This window comes from Phascolarctos cinereus, unplaced genomic scaffold, assembly GCF_003287225.1.
Source record: "Phascolarctos cinereus isolate Bilbo 61053 unplaced genomic scaffold, phaCin_HiC Scaffold_726;HRSCAF=1367, whole genome shotgun sequence".
NCBI classification, from domain to species: domain Eukaryota; kingdom Metazoa; phylum Chordata; class Mammalia; order Diprotodontia; family Phascolarctidae; genus Phascolarctos; species Phascolarctos cinereus.
The window spans coordinates 368001086-368020009 of record NW_027556098.1 but is presented as its reverse complement, the minus strand read 5'-3'; the positions used below and the strand labels follow the sequence as shown (position 1 = coordinate 368020009).

The following is an 18924-nucleotide window of genomic DNA, read 5'->3' as shown; positions in this document are numbered from 1 at the left end:
TCTGCCATATTTGTCATTGTTGACCATGCCCTCTTTAGTGATATCGTTCTGTCCTCTTTTGGCTTCCTTGTCTTTGAATCTATAAGGACAAACTATATGCTTGATAGATAGATGTTAGCTGGAACCTCTCTGGAGCTCAGTTTCTTCATCTGTAAATGAAGGTGGGGGGGGTCTAGATGACCTCAAAAGTCCTTTCCAGCTCTAGAGTTCTGATTTTTCCAATGGAAAGCTGAGCTGAGTATTTCAGGGGGCAAAAGGGATCACTGAACTCTCCATGGTACCTACGTTTCTCCTGACTCAAGTTCTGGCCTTACCAAGGCGGAAAATTTGTCCAAGGAATTGGTTCTAATTCTAGCTCTACCATGCTGAGTGACTTTCTACTTCCTGAAGCATGTTTCCATATTTGTTAAATCGACAGACTCTTTCTGCTTCTTCCCTCGGGGGGGGGGGGGGAAGGTCTGGGCTAGGGAATCAAGCTTGTGCCTCCTGGCAGACCACACCTCATCCCATGTGCCCCTGTATCCCCAACCCTCTGCTCTCTATTTCCTCTATTCCTTCTTTATCTTCCCCCAAGTTTCATCCTTTCCTGTCTCCTATTTCTATGTCCTCCCTCTTTTCTACCCTATATTCACTTGTCTCCACGTCCTCTTCACTACCACTCCCAGGCTCAAGTCCATTCCCCCTGCTCCCAATCTCCTTCACTCTGCTCTTTCCCTCCCTTTTCCCTTCCTCTTCTTGGGTTTTCATAGCAAGTGGATATTTTCAGAGGGTGGAAATCAAAGCGTCTTGAGCTTGAGCTCTGTCTGCTTACTACCCTCAATCATTGCCAGATGTGAATTCAACATCTGGCAAGGCAGCAGTCAGACTCTGCCCAGACTCCCATCTCCCTGAGCCCTTCCCATAAGGTGACATCATTCTCCATGTTTCCATGTAACTGGGTGGGGGAGTGGCCTTAGCTAAAGGAGAGAACCAGAGACCAGACTCAGCTAGGGGTGATCCATAAGACCATGGGGAGGAGTCTAATTTCCCTAGGAGGGAGGGGGAGTTGAAATGATAAGAAATTCAGTATTTCCCTCACCCAAGGCTCAGTCCGCTCAACCCCACCCAGTCATATGACTGGGTTCCACTGAATCCAGCTAGGTTGACTATCCTCTAGCGGGGGAGGGGGGGGAAGGAAATACTTCTCTGGAGAAAGGGAGAAGTAATGGTCAGAGTCCTTGGACATTCAACCACATGGCTCCATTCAGCTGGAAAGGAAAATTTCTGGGTATATCCTACCCTCTCGACCAGAAAGTCTGGGCATTCGTGCCCCTGCCTGACCCTGGCCTGCTGGCTTTCCCCCGACTCTGCCTATATTTCTGGCTGGCTACATATATTGTTAGTATTAAAAGTACCATCATCAAATAATAGCCAGCATTTACAGAGCACTTAAGTCATCCCATAGTAGGGCTTAATCAATACTTGATCACTGATTGGATCATAGAATTATAGCTGGACAGGACTTTAGATGTCATCATTTCACTGATGAGGAAACAAAGGCCCAAAGAGGTTGTGACCCGACCAAGGTCACACAGGTGATAAGTGACTGAGCCCGGATTCAAATTCAGCCCCTTCCTTTTTTTTGTAGAGGGGACAAACCCAGAAACCGGAAAGTCTACGGGTAAAAGAAAGTTCTAAGTAAATGAATGACAAAGTCAGGACTACATTGAGCAATTCTGAGTGAATGAGTGAAAAGCATTTATTAAGCACTTTCTTTGTGCAAAGTGCCTTGCTAAACACTAGGGACACAAAGAGAAGTTAGGCCTTGCCCTCAAGCAGCTCCCATTCTAATAGGTGGGGATAATCCTCTAATTTGTTGTTTATTGGTTTCAGTGTCTGACTCTGTATGACTCCATTCAGGATTTTCTTGACCAAGATGCTGGAGTGGCTTGCCATTTCCTTCTCCAGTTCATTTTACAGATGAGGAAACTGAGGCAAACAGGGTTAAGTGACTGTCACACAGCTTATAAGTATCTGAGGCCAGATTTGAAGTCATGAACTCTATCCACTGAGCCACCTAGCTGCTCCACTCCTAACAGAAGGAAATAATCAGAGGTTTCAGCAGCAAGTCAGACGGAAGGGTCCAGTGGTTCACAGACAGAAAGACAGACAGATAAAGGGAGAGAGAGACAGAAAGGCAAAGTATTTATTAAGAATTTACCACATCCGGCATTGTGCTAAATTCGGGAAACCAAAATACAAGCCAGATGGTTTTTGCCCTCAAGAAACTTACTTTCTAATGTGAAAAGACAACACCTGTAGGGGAGCTGGAAAGGGAAAAGGAGAATGGGAGAGAGACCTCGTGCTTAGAAGATCATTTTAGGAGATCTGGGCCATTCACTGCACGATAAAGCAAAAGCTCACTTGCATTTGCAAGCAGCAGATGGTAATCTCTCTTCTTCAGAGTCATTTTTATAGATAAAAACAGACATTTTTCAACTTTGAAAGACTTAAAAACTCTGATCCGCATAAATAATGACCAACCACAAGTCCAAAAGATTCATGATGAAGCATGTGACCCACCTCCACATAGAGAACTCACAAATTCAGAGTGTAAATTAAGCAATCTGTTCTTTTTGGATGTGGCTCATGTGGAAGTTTATTTTGCTTAACTATACATGTTTGTAACAAGTTTTATTTTCTTGCCTTCTCAGTGGGTGGGGGGGGAAGGGAGAAAATTCTGAAGTGAAAATGAAATAGAAAAAAAGTTTTTAAACGTATATGTTTCTGATGTTAAATGACTTGATGAGACCAAGGACTTTGGTGAGAACTTTCTTTTCTAGATCTGTTGGGGCCATTGTTATGCCATGCTACCTGGAGCCTCCAACCTGGCTTTCCCATTCTTGACCTAGGCCCCTGAGCTTCTGACTGGGGAGAATTCTCCAAGAAAGGAGACCCAGACCTTGCACAAAGTCCTCTGCATCTTTGTGCTGTGTTGCCAAATGCATTTCTTCAACACCACCTAGCTCTGGAAGCAATAATCATATCATCATTACCATTCCTGGAAAGAACCTGCCAATCAAATGACCTTTGGCTCCATTCACTATCTCTGTGACTTCTTAGCCTGAAAAGCCCATTCCTGGCTACCATCTCCCTCCGTGGGTTATCTTTCCCAATTCCCTGAATGCAGCTACTATCTCTGTTTTTGTATTTGCATCCTTAGTCCCTGGCACAGAGCAAAAACTTATCAATGCTTTTTAATTCATTTGTTTATTCATTCATTATCCAGTAGCTGTGACTGCCAGGGAGGCAGAGACTACTATGTCTGTAGAGGCAATTGCCAGAATACATCTCCACTAGGGTGGTTCCCCTGCACAAAACAAGAGTAGTCTTGGACAAAAAAAAGAAAGGACTGAAGGTCTTAAAAAAAGTGGGGGGGGGGAATCCCAAGGGTCTAGATGAGGTCACCAAGTCAGAAAATGGAAAGAAAAAAAGAGAAAATCCAGGACAGAGCTTTGGGAGATACCCACTCTTAGAGGGCTGGTGATGGATAGTGATCCAGAAAAGCAGGCCAAGAAAAGTAGGAAGACAAGGTGAAGAAAAAGGTGAGAGCCAAGGGAGAAGATATCTAGAAGGAAGGGGTAGTCAATATTGCCAAAAGCTAAAGGGAGTTCAAGAAGAGTAGGGAACTCTCTTCTTTCTTTAGTTTAATGACAATGTTCTTTCCTAGTCCTCCTAATTGCCTGACCACTCCTTCTAAGTAGTCTTTGCTAGATCTTCATCCAGGTCACACCTGTTAACTATAGCTGTCCTGTACGGCTCTGTCCAGGGCTCTCTTTTCTTTTCCATTTATACTATTTCACTTGGTGATCTCATCAGCTCCCAAGAATTCAACGATCATATCTCTATGCTAATGATTCTCAAATCTACTACTTCAGCTGTAACCTCTCTGCTGATCTCTAGTTTCTTATCTCCAGTTGCCTATCGGACATCTCCAACTGTATGTCCCATAGGCATCTTAAGCTCAACATGTCCAAAACTGAACTCATTACATCTCTCTCCCAAACGCTCCCTAATTCTTAATTTTCCTCTTACTGTCTAGGGTACCACCATCTTCCCAGTCACCCAAGCTCAAAACCTAGATACCTTATTCTCCCTCCCCACCACCATTTGAATAACCAATCAGTAGCCAAGCCCTATTGATTCTGCCTTCATGACATCTCAATCTTGTAACTTCTTTGACTTCTTTCAAGTCTCAGGTAAAAGTCTCACCTTCTTCAAGAACCTTTCCCAGTCCTTTTTAATCTTAGTGCCTTCCTTCCAAGATTATTTCCAATTTATTCTCTTTATATCTTGTCTATACATAGTTGTCTCTCCCATTAGATTGTGAGTTCCTTGAAGACAGTTTTGGGGATTTTTGCCTTCTTCTGTGTCCCCATTGCTTAGCTCAATGCCTGGCATATAGTAGGCTTTCAATAAGTACTTGTTGGGGCAGCTAGGTGGTGCAGTGGATAGAGCATCAGCCCTGGAGTCAGAAGGATCTGAGTTCAAATCTGACCTCAAACACATAACACTCATTAGCTGTGTGACCCTGGGCAAGTCACTTAACCCCAATTGCCCTCACCAAAAAAAAAAAAAGAGAGAGAGAGGGAGAGAGAGAGAAAGAAAGAGCCTGGTTTCCATGAATGTCCAAAGATGGAAAGGCTCTGAGAGGATGAGATCTAGGAGAACATGCCTTTGGAGAAGACATTTTATGTGAATAAAGTTATGTTCTGATTGTATGGAAAAGAAAAACAAAATGGATGCCCTTCTTGTTTATTTGCTATTGCTGTGTCAAAATTATGTGCTATTTATGCCTTTTAAATTTCCATTGTTGACATAAATATGAAATTGCCACACTGGTTAAAAATGTCACCATTTACTGATAATAGCTTGCATTTATGGAGGTATTTAAGGTTTGCAGAGTTTCCATATGTTATCTCATTTGATCTTTACAATGACTTTTTGAGGTAAATGCTAATATTGTCTTCATTTTACAGGTGAGGAAGCTGAGGCTCGGAGAGGTCAAATGACTTCCCCAGGGTCACACAGCTAATAACTTTAAGGCAGGATTCAAACTCAGATCTTCCTGACTCCAACCAAGCCTAACACTCTAGTCACTGTACCACCTAGCTGCATTCGGGATGTAGTGTGTCATTTTTTAAAGAGATTTTTAAAGCTAGCAAAAACACAAAAATAAATGTGAAACCCAAGAAACTATTAATTTTTAAAATATCTTTTTTTTGGTTTGTTTTTAGAATGAGTAGCATAATTTTGGAGTACAAAATCCAGTCTAGTACGGCTATCTCTTTCAAAGAACATTACACTGTTATTTTCAGTGAGCATCAGAGGGAAAACCTTAAATGTGGAAGTATCATCCATGGAAAATTATTCTCTGCTCCTTTTATTCTCTGTATGTAATATGAAGGAACAAATTTAATAAGTCTAAAATCTAAAATAATGATAATCAAGTTTGGATGGAGAGCCCAGATGGGTCTGTGTACTAGCTATGAGCCTCCAGGAAGGTCTCCAATTGTATCTAATTACACATTAAGGCAGCACCACACTGTCTTCAGGGCTGGTGTACCCTGGTCACACAAACTCAACCCACTTGAGGGTTTCCATGTGGTACATGAGACAGAGGGGAAGTAGAAGACAGGAAAAACTCGAAGGAGATTGCAGTGGCTTGGGTTTGATGATCTGAGATCTTTTCTCCACTGTCCTCCTTGGAGTCCTTTCACTATAACCTTTGCTGAAGCTTGTCTGGGAGGACAGTTAGTGAGGAAGGAGCCTGAGGACCATCAGTTTTCCTGGACGTCTGAGATGGAGGACCTGAGTTCAAATCCAGCCTCAGATACTTACTTAGCTGCATGACCCTGGGCAGGTCACTCAACCCTATTTGCATGAGTTTCCTCATCTATAAAATGAGCTAGAGAAGGAAATAGCAAACCACTCTAGTATCTTTGGCAAGAAAACCCCAAATGGTGTCACAAAGAGTTGGAAATGACCAAACAACAGAATCCTATAGCTATGCAGTTGATTTTTTGAGCCCAAGTGTAGGGATTTACATCTGACCTTTAGAGAGCCAGACTTGGAACCAGAAAGACCTGGGATCAAATATTGGTTGTATGACCATGGGAATGAGAGTAACCAGCTCCTTAACCAGTCACTTAACATCTTAATTACCTCCAGATAACAAATTGCCAATCTACATGGTTGAAGGATTCATGCCAAGAGTTCCCTACGCAGATCTGAACCATAAAGCAAAGCAAAACAAAACCTTCAAGAAATAAAACTATATATTATAAGTTTTGATTAATCTTTTTGGCCTAATATGATTTCATTGGATCCCAATTCTGTCATCCATCATGTTAGCCTTCTCTCCCAGCTTAATTTTATCCTCAAATTTGATAAGCATGGAATTTCATTCAAACCACTGACAAAAATGTTAAATGCCACAGAGTCAAGGACAGGTTTGTGGAGTCTACCACTAACGACCTTCCTCCAGGTTGACATTTGAGGCTGGATGATAGATTATTGGTGTGTTATAGTAGAGATTCCTTTCATGTATGAGTATGACCAGATTGTCACCAAGGTCCTTTCCACCTCTGAAATTCCGCAATACTAAACTATTTTTTTTTCTCTGCCCACTCATTTGGTAAGGCTGTCTAGCTGACATCTCTCCATGTGGTCCCCAAAAGATATCAGGAATAGCTTACTGAAATCCAGGTACACCATACCTACCTCTCCCAGTCTCAGAGCCTTTTCAAAAATGTAAATGAAGCTAGTCTAGAATGACTTGTTCTTTTAGCTTTCCTGACATTCTTACAGGATCATGCCACTTTTTTGAATTTATCTTCCTTCTGTGGCAAATGTCCCTGATTCTCTGAGTTCGTGTGACCTAAGAGGTCATCTAGTCCCAACCATACCTGAACTTCTATCTGAAGACATCCACTAAAGGGGACTACCTTCTAATCAGTCCATTCCACTTTAGGACAAAAAAAAATTGAAGTAAAGAAACCTTTTCCTTATATCTAGCTTGATGCAACTGGCCTGTCCCAGACAAAAGCAGTTAAGAACAGATATTCTTTCTTTAACTGACAAGACGTGACTCATTCTCATCGATTCTTTGAAGGAGCCCTTTGTTCTGGTATTCTGTGCCAGAGTCTTCCCTCTGTTCATTATCTTCATTTTATCCTGTCTATAGTTGTTTGTAGGGTATGCGTGGTGTTTAGGGAGGACAGAAACTCTGGTGTGAGGGCTTCAAGCCCTTTTCAGGGTTGCTCATCCACCTTTGCTATCCATCTGATTCACCTACTCTCACCTGTGGTCCAAGAAGCTGTAGCATGAGCTCACACCCCAGCAAATCATCTCAGCAGATGGGCTAAACCAGGTTGACGGTAGCTGAGGGGCCTCAAACCAGGCAGTGAGTTAGGGGAGTATCTACTTCAAGTATGTGGAGACTTTCCCCAGCAGAATGGATGGATGAGAACTATCTGTTCCTGTGACCCTGAGCAAGTCGCTTAACCCCCATTGCCCAACCAAAAAAAAAAAAAGAGCCATTTGTTCCAACAGCCATGAAGATGGCTGAGGTAGATGCCCAATGCTCCACCCATTATAGCACTTAGCTGCCAGTGGACAGCTGTTTATGGACTCAGGAATGAGTCCTTTACATTTTTCTGTTGATTTAAAGAAAGCCTGTCCTATATTTTGTGTCTTATTAGCCTGAATGCTCACATGAGTACTTTGGACCTTTTCCTTTCCTTTTTTTTTTTGTGGAGTCTTAGACATAAAGCAAATTTTAATGTTTCCTGGGGAAACCCTGGGTGAAGTCTTGAGCCTAATCATTGTCTTCTTGACACACTGTAGTTTGTTAACAATAATTAAAAAGAAGCCTCCAGGATTTAATGTTGTCCATGTGAATCCAAAGTCTTGGTTCTAGGGTCAGAGGTTATACTTCCATATACATCTTTTTTTAAAATTAAGGCTGATCAGTGAGTTCTCCGTGTGTGTACGTCAGTGGAAAACATCCTTCTTTAGAGGACCTCCCTTTTCCTTATTATTGGAATCATTTATATTTGTCTTACCAGAATTTTGTCCTTAAGGGCTTCCCATCCCTCTTGGGTCATCCTCCCCTGGAGAATTTTAAGCCACACGATCCTACCTATCCTTTACCTGAATTCTTTGGAATCAGCTTTTCCCAAATCCCAGGTACATGACAGCCTGACACCATGACACCCTGCTTATCTACAGTGAGCTCTAAGATGGAGTGGTCTGTGTTCTCTTAATTTCTGTCATTTCTGCTTCTAAAACCAAACCATCTTACTAGTCTGAATGTTCAAATCACAGAATTTCAGTGTAGGGAGGGACCTCAAAGTTCATCTAATTCAGCTCATACCTAAACAGAAATTCCTTTTACAATAACCTTAATGAGTGGTCATTTTTCCTTTAATGGAACTCCTCCAGTGATGGGGTTTCCCTGACTTATGAACTAATTTTATTCTTGTATCTCCCTCTAATTGAATTATGGTATAGTGGAAAGACCATTGCCCTTGAAACCAGGACAGATCTGAGTTCAAATCTCACCTCTGCCTGTGATCTCTAAACCTCAATTTCTTCTTTACCTGTAAAATAGAGATTATAATATATTCAGTCTCTCCTTCATAAAGTTGTTGTAAGGACTGAATAAGATAATGTATGCAAAACACTCAGCAAACTTAAAAGGCTATACAAAAGTCAATAATTATTATTCCATGGAATCTTCCTGGTCCTCCTAGTCTTACCTCCTGGAGTCGTCTAATCTCTTGTCTAAATAACATCCCTTCAAACACTTGAAGGCCACTCTGATTATGTCTCTCTTAACACTTCTCCATGCTAAACAAAATGAGTTCCTTTGAGAGATCCTCATACAGTATAAGCTGAAGGCTATTAACCATTCTGGTGACCCTTCTCTGAACATATTCTTTTGTCAATTTCCTCCTTAAAATATGTTGGCTAACACTGAACAAAATATTCTAAATTGCAGAATTGCAGCTTTTCTCATCACTGCCTCTGTTTTGAAGAATGAAATTGTCATTGAAGTAAGTCAGGAATTTATCAGCAGTTCTGCCTTCAGCAAAGAGGATAAAGATCAGATATTCAGATCATTGACGTCCCCCATCAGCATTCTACAATGACTCTATACCACGTGTCAGTTTTGTGACCTGTTTCCAGAACTCAACATCCATTGCTTCCTCCTGCCTGGGTGGCCTCTAGAATACCTTCACTACAATATTTTTATTTTCCTCCAGATCCTTACCAGGCTTATTATCTTAAACTTAAGTTGGCTAAGGTGAACTTAAGTCATATTGAGCCACAAAGGTATTATAGACATTTTAGAAAGATTTTTAAACCAAAATGATCAAAATAGGAGTTACTCAATAAATATTCGTTGAACAGATGAAATGAAACATGGATAAATCTTCCATCAACTAAAAAATAAACCCCGCCATTACTCCCCCTGGAAAGGTGGGTGGTATAACGGAAAGAACACTGGATTCAAAGTCAAAGGACTTACTGTAGGTTCCATGCCTTCTATGATCACTTATTTCCTGTGTGGCCCTGAGCAAGTTACTTAACCTTTCTGGAGGGCCTCAGTTTCCTCATCGGTCAAGTGAGGAGATTAGACTTGATGGTCTCTGGGATGCCTTCCAGATCTAAATCTATGCCCCCTTAGTGTTCTCGCTTCTCTGGGTTTGACTACATTATCAATCTGAGAGGACATTAGACTCTTATGTAACATCAGCTGATGTCCTTTTCCTAGAATAAGGCCCTTTCTATGAGAATGATCTCTGGCTGCTGAGCAAAGACAGGGAACAATAGGCTTCCTGGGCCAGCACTGAGCTTGATGATGCATGGAGGTGAAGAGCCTGGGCCAGAAGGTCTCAAGTGTCTGTAGGGTGTGGCCCTTGGATTTTGCCCCATCAGATGAATGATGATGACAGGAAGCATGGATGACTTTGGTTTCCTCCCACTAAGCTTCCTGTTCTCATTTGCTGACTCTGACTCTGGCTTGGGCATCCACACTCCCACTGTGGGTTTTCTCTTCTTTTCCCTTCGGTCTTTCTCTCCCAAGTCCCAACCTAACCTCCTAGAAGTCAGTGTCCTCACCTGCCCTTCATTTTCTGATGCCTCATCCACTTTGAGGATAAGACACTGAGTGTGTGGTTCCTGGGGGTGGGACTGGAGTGGAGTTGGGGAAAGTTGGGGAGAAGCATTTAAAAGGAGAACAGAATGTTGGAGAGTGTAACACTTAATCCAGGAGAATGAAACAAATGGTGAAATTTTAGGAAATCACAGACAGGAGAGGCAGGATCTTTGTATGGCCATTAACCTTAAAATATTTAACCTTCAAAAAAAATTTATCGTTCAAAAAGGTCTTCACGACTATGTAAAAAGTTACGTATGTTCTGTGTATTGATGTAGCTTTGAAGAGATTTTTGAAAGATGGAAATGGTTTTTTTAATGCTAATTAGGTTATGTCTCTGGCTCTCTGTGTCTCTCTCCCTCCCCTCCCCCTCCCCTTTTCTGGTAAGGTTATAGTCTAGGTGGAAAACTGGACAGAGCACTGGGGTTGGAATCAGGAAGACTCATGTTCATGGGTTCAAATCTGGCCTCAGACACTTACTTAGCTGTGTGACCCTGGGTAAGTCACTTTAACCTTGTTTGCCTCAGTTTCCTCATCTGTGAAATGAGCTGGAGAAGGAAATAGTAAACCACTCCAGTATCTTTGCCAAGAAAACCCCAAATGGGGTCAGGAAGAGTCGGACATGACTGAACAACAGCAAAAATATAGTCCAGTGTGGTTGGAGAGAGCCCTTGAGTCAAGACATCTGGGTTCTAATCCGGGTCATTTCTGGCCATTACATTTTTTATAAGCACATTCTCAACCTCGAACAAGTCCAAAACAATGTCCAAAGGACCAGGATGGCGAGAGCAAAGCAATCTTCTCTGGCCTCAGTTTTCTTCTCTATAAAGGGAGGAAGAGAACAAGCATTTATTAAGTGCCTACTATTTGCCATGTACTTTGCTAAGTGTTTTATGAATGTTATCTCATTTAATCCTTACAACAATGATAATAGCACAAGATGCTCTTATTATCCCCATTTTTACTGAGGAGAAAACTGAGGTTCAGAGAGGCTAAATTATTTGCCCAGGGTCACTTAGCTAATGTATTTGCAATCAAATTTGAACTCAGGTCTTCCTGACTCCAGGTCTAATGTTCTATCCACTAGGCCACCTAGCTGCCTAGGAAGTTAGATTTTATAATCTCTAAGTGCTCTACCATCTCCAGAAAGTCTTGATTTCATCTTGCCCCTTGGCCTGTGCTGCACCATCACCCCTTTTTCAATCAGTCAATTAACAAGGCATTTACAACATCAACTATGATAGCAACATTGTTGGGCACTACAATATGCACTAGAGATAAAAATACAAAAGAAAAAGAAAAGAAATAGAACCTGTCCTGTTATTTGTTCAGAAATGCACATATAACCCATGTGTCAGACCAAGACCTCTGACAAATGACTGGGTTTAACCTCAGAGTCTTTCTGTCTGTCTCCTCTCTCTTCTCTCCCTCTCCTTTCCTTTCTCTTTCCTCCTCTTCCTCCTCCTCCTCCTCCTCTTCCTCCTCCTTCTTCTCTCTCTCTGTCTCTCTGTCTCTTGTCTTCATATCTCTCCGTCTCCATCTGCTTCTTATCTTCCTCTTACCAAATGCATCTTACCTTCCTCTTCAATATTTCAGAAATCCAATATAATCACAAAATCTCATCTTGGGGTGGGATCTCAGAACTCATCCCAGTTTGACTACCCAACCAGGAGGCTATATGTGAGCAACAATCTATTCTACAAAATCCCTAACAAGTGATTAGTCAGCAAACACTCATTAAGTGCCCACTACGTGCCAGGCACTGTGCCAAGCGGTGAGGTTGCAAAAAATTATAAAAGACAGTTGCTGCTCTTAAGGAGCTCATGTTCTGATGGAGAAGACAGCATGCAAACAATTATGTGCAATTAAGCTGTATCTAGGATAAAGTGGAAATAATCAACAGAAGGAAGACACTGGAATTAAGAGGGATTGGGAAAAGTTCCCTATAGAAGGTGGGATTTTATCAGGGACTGTAAGGAAGCCAGGAGGCATCAATGAAAAGGGAAAGTAATCCAGATGTGGGCATAGCCAGTGAAAATGCCTGGAGGTGGAATGTCTTGTTTGAGGAACGGCAAGTAGGTCAGTGCCACTGCATTGAAGAGTACATGGTAGAGTGTAATGTACACAGAGAGTGGAAAGGTGTGCCAGCGTGTGTGCATGTGTGTGTGTGTTACAAAGGGTTTGCTGTTGTTGTTTAATATAGAACAGAGTGTTTTATATTCGATGCTGAAGTCGATAGGAAGCCATGAGAGTTTGTAGAGTGGCAGCGTGACATGGTCAGACCTCTGCTAAATTTAGGAAAATTCCTTTGACAGCTCATCCTTTGAGGATGAGCTGGAGTGGGGAGAGATTTGAGGAAATGAGCCCAACTAGCTGGTTCTGCTGAGTAAGGAGCAGGCCAATCCATGTTTGAATAGCTTTGATTATCAGAAAGTTTCTTCTTACAGGGAGAAGAAATCAGCCTCTTTGCCACTCCAGTCCATTGTTCCAATTTCTTCCAAGTGGGGCCAAGCTGAGCAAGTGGACTAGCCTTCCCCATCTTAACCCTTTCAATGCCTGAAGACAGCTATCATGTCCACTCCCATCCTTCTGTTCTTCAGGTTCAACATCCCCAAGTGTTTCTTGGACTAATTCTCCCATGACCTCTAATGCTCTCGCCATCCTGGTCCTTTGGACATTGTTTTGGACTTGTTCGAGGTTAAGAATGTCCTTGTAAAAAATGTAGTGGCCAGAAATGAGCACAATCAATTACCTATGGTCTAGCAGGGGCAGTGTAACAGGACTATCACTTCTCTGGTTTGGGATACTAGACCCCTCTTCTAGTGCAGTCTAACGTCAAATTAGCTTTCTTACCAGCCATGTCATTTTCTTGACTCACACTGAGTTGGCAGTCCATGTCCACTAAAAATCCCTTTGACTTAAAAAAAGCAAACAAACAAACAAACATGAACTGTTGTCTGGCTATGCCTCTCCATCTCATAGCTGTGCAAGTAATTTTTAGCCCCCTTTTCAGCTTCTAGATCATCCATAGCCTCCAGAAGAAATATGCTTATGGTAAGAAGCCAAGAGCCCCTAGAACAGTATAGAATACAACACAACGAACATGGAACTGAACTGAACATAAAAGAACAAGGGAATGGAACAGCACAGAATAAAATAGAATAGAACGTGATATGATTTAAAATTATATAGTAGATATAATGAACATCCAAGTGTCTGCTTTATGTCAACCATTGTGCTAGACGCTCCCTCTCGGCTAGCTGCTTCCCTGCTGTCTAGCAACATGTCTACGGCTCCCCATCCTGAAAAAAATCCTCACTCTATCCTTCCACTCCCCTGCCTCCTGCCGGTTATCACCCCATAGCTCTCTTCTGTTTGGTGGCTATACTTTTTGAGAAGACCTTCTATGATTGGTGCTTCCATTTCCTTCCCTTTCACTCTCTTAACTCTCAACAGTATGGTGTAAATAAGAAAATGTAAACAAATCACTTTGCAAACATTAAAGCATTATTTAATCCACCTGCTGTCATCCTAATTATTAGCATGTGGGGTTATTTAAAAGGTTCTGACGTTAAAAAGAGTCCTTGTCTTTCCATCAAGTATGTCTGATAACATCCAATATCCAAGCTGCATAGATAAATATCAGAAATAGGTAAGAACAAAAGCCACTCCCCAATGGTCAGTACAAACATTTCTCTTTTTTTTTGGGGGGGGGTAGGGGACTAGGAAATGGTGTTAAGCGACTTGCCTGGGGTCACACAACTAGTAAGTGTTATGTGTCTGAGGCTAGATTTGAACTCAGGTCCTCCTGAATCCAGGGCTGGTGCTCCATCCACTGTGCCACCTAACTGCCCCTAATATAAACATTTCTCAAAAGAATTGCAAACTATTAACAACCACATAAAGAATGCTCCTAGTCATTAAAAATAAGAGAAATGCAAATTAAATCAAGTCTGAGGTTTTACTTCATGCCCGGCAAATTGACAAAGATGACAAAAGATGAGAATAGTCATTGGTGACGAGGCTAAAGAAAGAAAGGCACACTGACACACTGTCGGTAGGGCTATGAATTGGTCCAACCATTCTGGAGTGCAATAATTATGCTTAGGAAAAAAGTCACTGAAATGTCCATATCCTTTAACCCCATAATCCCATTGATAGACATGTATCTCCAGGAAGCCAAAAGCAGAGAAGACCATAGAAGCATCCAAATATTCATGGCAGCACTTCCAGTCGTAGGAAAAAAACAGAAACAAAGGAGGTCCCATTGACAGACAAGTGGCTAAATACATTGTCGTACATGATTGTAATAATGCAATATGAGTAGGGACATAAGAAAAGATGATATGAATAATTCAAAGAAGAATGGGGATGCTCCTATGAATGAATGCAGAGCGAAATAAACAGAACCAGGAAAACAACATATGGGATGATTACAACAGTGTAAATGGAAAGAACAAAACCAAATGAAATGGGTTGCTGCACAATCATCACGACCAAGGTTGGCCCCAAAGGAGAGTTGAGAGAACACAGCTTTTTGTCTTCTTTACAGAGGTGGAGGACTATGGCTGGGGAATACTACGTACATTGTCAGATGCCACTGATATGTTTGTTAATTTTGCTGAAATAGTTTTTTTCTTTTAAAATCTTTGTTCCAAGGAATGGTTTTCTAGGTAAGGGAGGGAGAAGAAATCTATCTGGAAATGAAGATAATGCAAAACCCCCCAAAAGATATGAGAAAATAATTTTTAAAAGGGATCCATGTATGCCAAAAGGTTGGTAGCCACTGCAATGGATGGCGAACTCTGAGGTCTCTTCTGTGGAGATAGAATGCAAGCCTCGGGGCCAGGGACTATGTCGTGCCGTGTTGTAGTAGTAGGTCATAGGGTGTCATGCAACAGGAGTTGGTCACAGGAGAAATATTCTAGGACACTCTGTAACATTCTAAAATGACGGTGGAGAAAAGTCGGATAAAATGGAATTCCCCTTGAAGAAGCTGAGAAAGGCCCTGGGCTTGCTTGGGTAATCTCCCTCAGCCGTGTGGCACCGAAGAGAGGGTGAAGCCCATGTTTTCATCTTTTAAGCCCAAGTTGTTGTCGTTCGGTCATTTCAGTCCTGTCTCATTCTCTGTGACCCCATCTGGGGTTTTCTTGGCAAAGACACTGGAGTGGTTTGCCATTTCCTTCTCCAGCTCATTTTACAGATGAGGAAACTGAGACACACAGGCTGAAGTGACTTGCCCAAGGTAGCACAGCTAGTGAGTGTCTGAGGCTGGATTTAAACCCAGCTGTTCCTGACTCCAGGCCCGGTGCTCTATCCACCATGCCACATAGCTGCCCGAGTCCAAGTTACCTGTGTCTTAAAAGAGGAGGTGATGGGTCGTAGTACCTTGCTTTTGTAACAATCTAGGGTGCTATGAGGGATTCACATTCCCTTGGGAGGGATGAAGCTTCTCAGGGGAAATGAGCTGCTTCAGCAAAGGGTCCCTGAGGGGAAGGAGGTCGCGAAGGACACAACACAGACAGGGAGGGGGAATGACAGGAACAGTCTTTGCCTGGAAAGCAGCCTAGCCTGCCTGGCCCCAGCTCCTTCTGACTGGCTGGGTCCCCTCCTCCACCTGGGAAGGACGCAGCGTCCTGAAAGGCACTTGGCCAGCCCTTTCCCTAATATGTTTCCCACCACAAGGGAAGGAGACAGTGTCCTGAAAGGCAGTTGGCTAGCCCTTTCACCTATATAGAGCCTGGGGCCAAGAGATCAGGTGACTGATAGCCCAGAGACCCAGACAGAAATACCCCAAGCTAAAGCCACTCTTGTCTATGGGGCAGGGGAGGAGAAGGGGTGGGGATGTATTCCAAAAGGGTCACATTTCAGAGAGCTGGTGGGTCACTCCCGGCAAGGCCTCTCTGTGGAGCCAGGAAATTTTCTCCAAGGTCGCACGGGCCCACAGGCTGCACCAGCTTCCTGGTAGAAGGGGTCATAGCCCTGTCTCCTGATTCTAGAGCGTTTTGAGATACCCAGAGGCCTAGGCAGCTAACACCACTGCCTTAGGACCAAGGCCTCTGGACACAGACTCCTGATGTCCCAACTACCCACTGTCTCCCTCTCAGCCCTCCCCAGCCGCCACCCCCACCCCACAAAAAGGGATTAATTAGGTTGCTTTGTTGGGCATCTATTCTGCATGAGGACCGTTGCTTAGGGTCTATTTCCATCCTGTCCATCCTCTTCTCCTAGCCCTAGGCCCTGGGCTTCCAGCTACTCTGACTCAGTCCAGAACTCAGGTCAGGGCTTTGGGGGGAGGGTGAGAAGGGCATTCTAATGAAGACAGTCATCATCCATCCTGGATGCCACCCTGGGCCAGCCCCTCTGCTCCAACCAATTGGGCTGGGGAAAGTGTGTGAGGGTGGGGTGGGGAGGAGGGAGCACAGTCCACTGGGCTTGTAGACAAGAATCACAGCTCGTTTGTCAGGAAACGTGATGGAACAAGCTGGCTAGCCAGGGATTTACCAGGCAAGATGATAAGGGAGGGGCTGAAGTTTAGGGGGTGGAGGGGAGGGACTAGGGACTAGAGGTCAGTTTTTCTAGGTATCCTTCCCAGATTGGCTCCATTTCCTGTCCCCTTAGGCCCAGAACTCTGAATGCTGAGGGAGAAACTGAGTTGGTTTGGGGCAAGGGGTGAACCTCTGCACTGAGGCTTTCACTGGGAAACTAAGGAAAAGATTCCTAGCTGGGCCAAAGTTTCTCTCAAGCTAGACTCTTCAGGGTAGGAGGTTGGAGCAAAGCTTGTGTGTGTCAGTGGGAAAGGGAGGGAAGAGGAGAGGACCTGGGGTAGAGTCAGGTGGATTCTTCCATTTCTGGTGGAGCTCTAGAGTGGAATACTGGAAAGAGCCCTGGGCCTGGATTCCAGAGGCCTTATGTTCAAATCCTTGCCCTGTCACTTACTAGCCGGATGTTAGGCAAGTGGCTTACTCTCTCAGATTCTTTTTCCTTCTCTGTAAAATGGGAGAATTAGACCACATGACCTTGAAGTCCCAAATCCTATGATCTGTGATTGCGTCTCTTTCCAGTTTCTCCTCTTTCCTTTCTGTCCCCCTCCCAAAGAGACAAGGATGCTTTCTTCCTTTTCCTCTTCCCAGAACTGAAGACAGGATGAGAGGATCATAGATTTTAGAGACAGGAGAGACCTCAGAGGCCATCTAGACCAAATGGGGAAACTGAGGCTAATAGGCTCCCAGATCTTAGAACTAGTTCAGTCGAGTCTGACTCTTTGTGACCCCATTTGGGGTTTTCTTGGCAAAGATACTGGAGTGGTTTGCCATTTCCTTCTCCAGTTCATTTGACAGATGAGGAAACTGACACCAACAGGGTTAAGTGACTTGCCCAGAGTCATACAGCTAATAAGTATCTGAGACTAAATTTGAGCTGAGGAAGAGGAGTCTTCCTGACTCCAGGCCTGGCGCTCCATCCACTGTGCCACCAGCTGCCTTCTCTGGAATTGCCTCTAACTACAAAGGCCATCTAGTCCAATGCCTTCATTTTATAAATGAGGAAACTGAGGGCCAGAGAGGTTTTGTGATTTGCTCTAGGACACACAGGTGGTATGGGCCAAAGCAAGTTCTGAACCCAAGTCCTTTGACTTGACACAAGGTTATTTTTCTCCAAGGCCTTGGACCTTTGGGGGTTGGGAGCATTGGTCTTAACTCTGCCCCTCAGAACCCAGAAAGCTTCAGGGTAGAGTGGTGTCCGCCATCAACCCGATCCCCAACGAAGGCACAGATTGATGGGCTCAGGACACCATCTGTACATCTTAACATATCTTAAGGCTTCCGGGAGCAGGGCGGCCCCTGCTGGCCACAGGCAGCACTACAAAATCTGAATAGCGGTCCGGCAGAGGAAGGGGCAGGGCCTGTTACCTCCAGCTTGTGAGGTCTAGGAGTTGATGTGAGTGCCTGGGAAGGAGGGAGGGAGGGAAAGCCCCAGGTGGAGGATACCAGGGTGGGGCTGTTAGGTAATCAATCGATCCGAAGCTGGGGAACCTGGACTTTGCTCACTCCAAACCCTGTACATTATCAGTAGCACACTCCCAAGTTCCTCCTTCCTTTCTTCTCCGCTTAATCACTAAATTGTTATCGTAGGATTATAGATTTAGAGCTGGAAGGGATTTCTGGGGGCATCAAGTTCAATCCTCTCATTTTACAGTTGAGGAAACTGAGGCTAAAGTAATTTGCCCAAGGTTATACAATTGGTAAGTGTCTCAGGCTGGTTTTCAAGTCAGGTCTTTCTGACACCAGGCCCAGCATTGTAGCCATTGGGCCACTCATCCTCATCATTATTATAGCTAATGCTTACATAGCTCCAGACACTTTACAAATATTATCTCATTTAATCTTCGTAACAACCCTGTGAGGTAGTACCCTTATTATCCCCATTTTACAGATGAGGAAACTGAGGCAAATAGAGGTTAAGTGACTTGTCCAAGATCACACAGCTAAGTAAATGTCTGAGACAGATTTGAAGTCACCAGACCCAGCACTCTATCTACTGTGTCACCTGGCTGTCTCAGTGAAGGGCACAGGCAGGATATGACTAAAATCCTTTACCTCCAGAGCTAGTGATTTTTTCCCCCCACCATGCCATTGTCATCTTGCACTATAACAAGAATCTTAGGGAGCATCATAACTTCTGTGGAAAGGAATCTACTCCAGTCCAACACCTTCATTTTA

At 43.5% G+C, this 18924-nt stretch overlaps 1 protein-coding gene across 1 annotated transcript in view; it reads left to right on the top strand.

The window, feature by feature from the left end:
* ZCCHC17 (zinc finger CCHC-type containing 17) overlaps window positions 1–13724 on the top strand; it is a 59882-nt gene extending 46158 nt beyond the window's left edge. The window contains exon 7 of the mRNA XM_020983381.2: window positions 12652–13724. Within this exon, the coding sequence (XP_020839040.1) occupies window positions 12652–12720 (69 nt within the window). The 3' untranslated portion in view covers window positions 12721–13724. The remainder of the gene's footprint in view (window positions 1–12651) is intronic.
* The last annotated feature ends 5200 nt before the right edge of the window (window positions 13725–18924 follow it).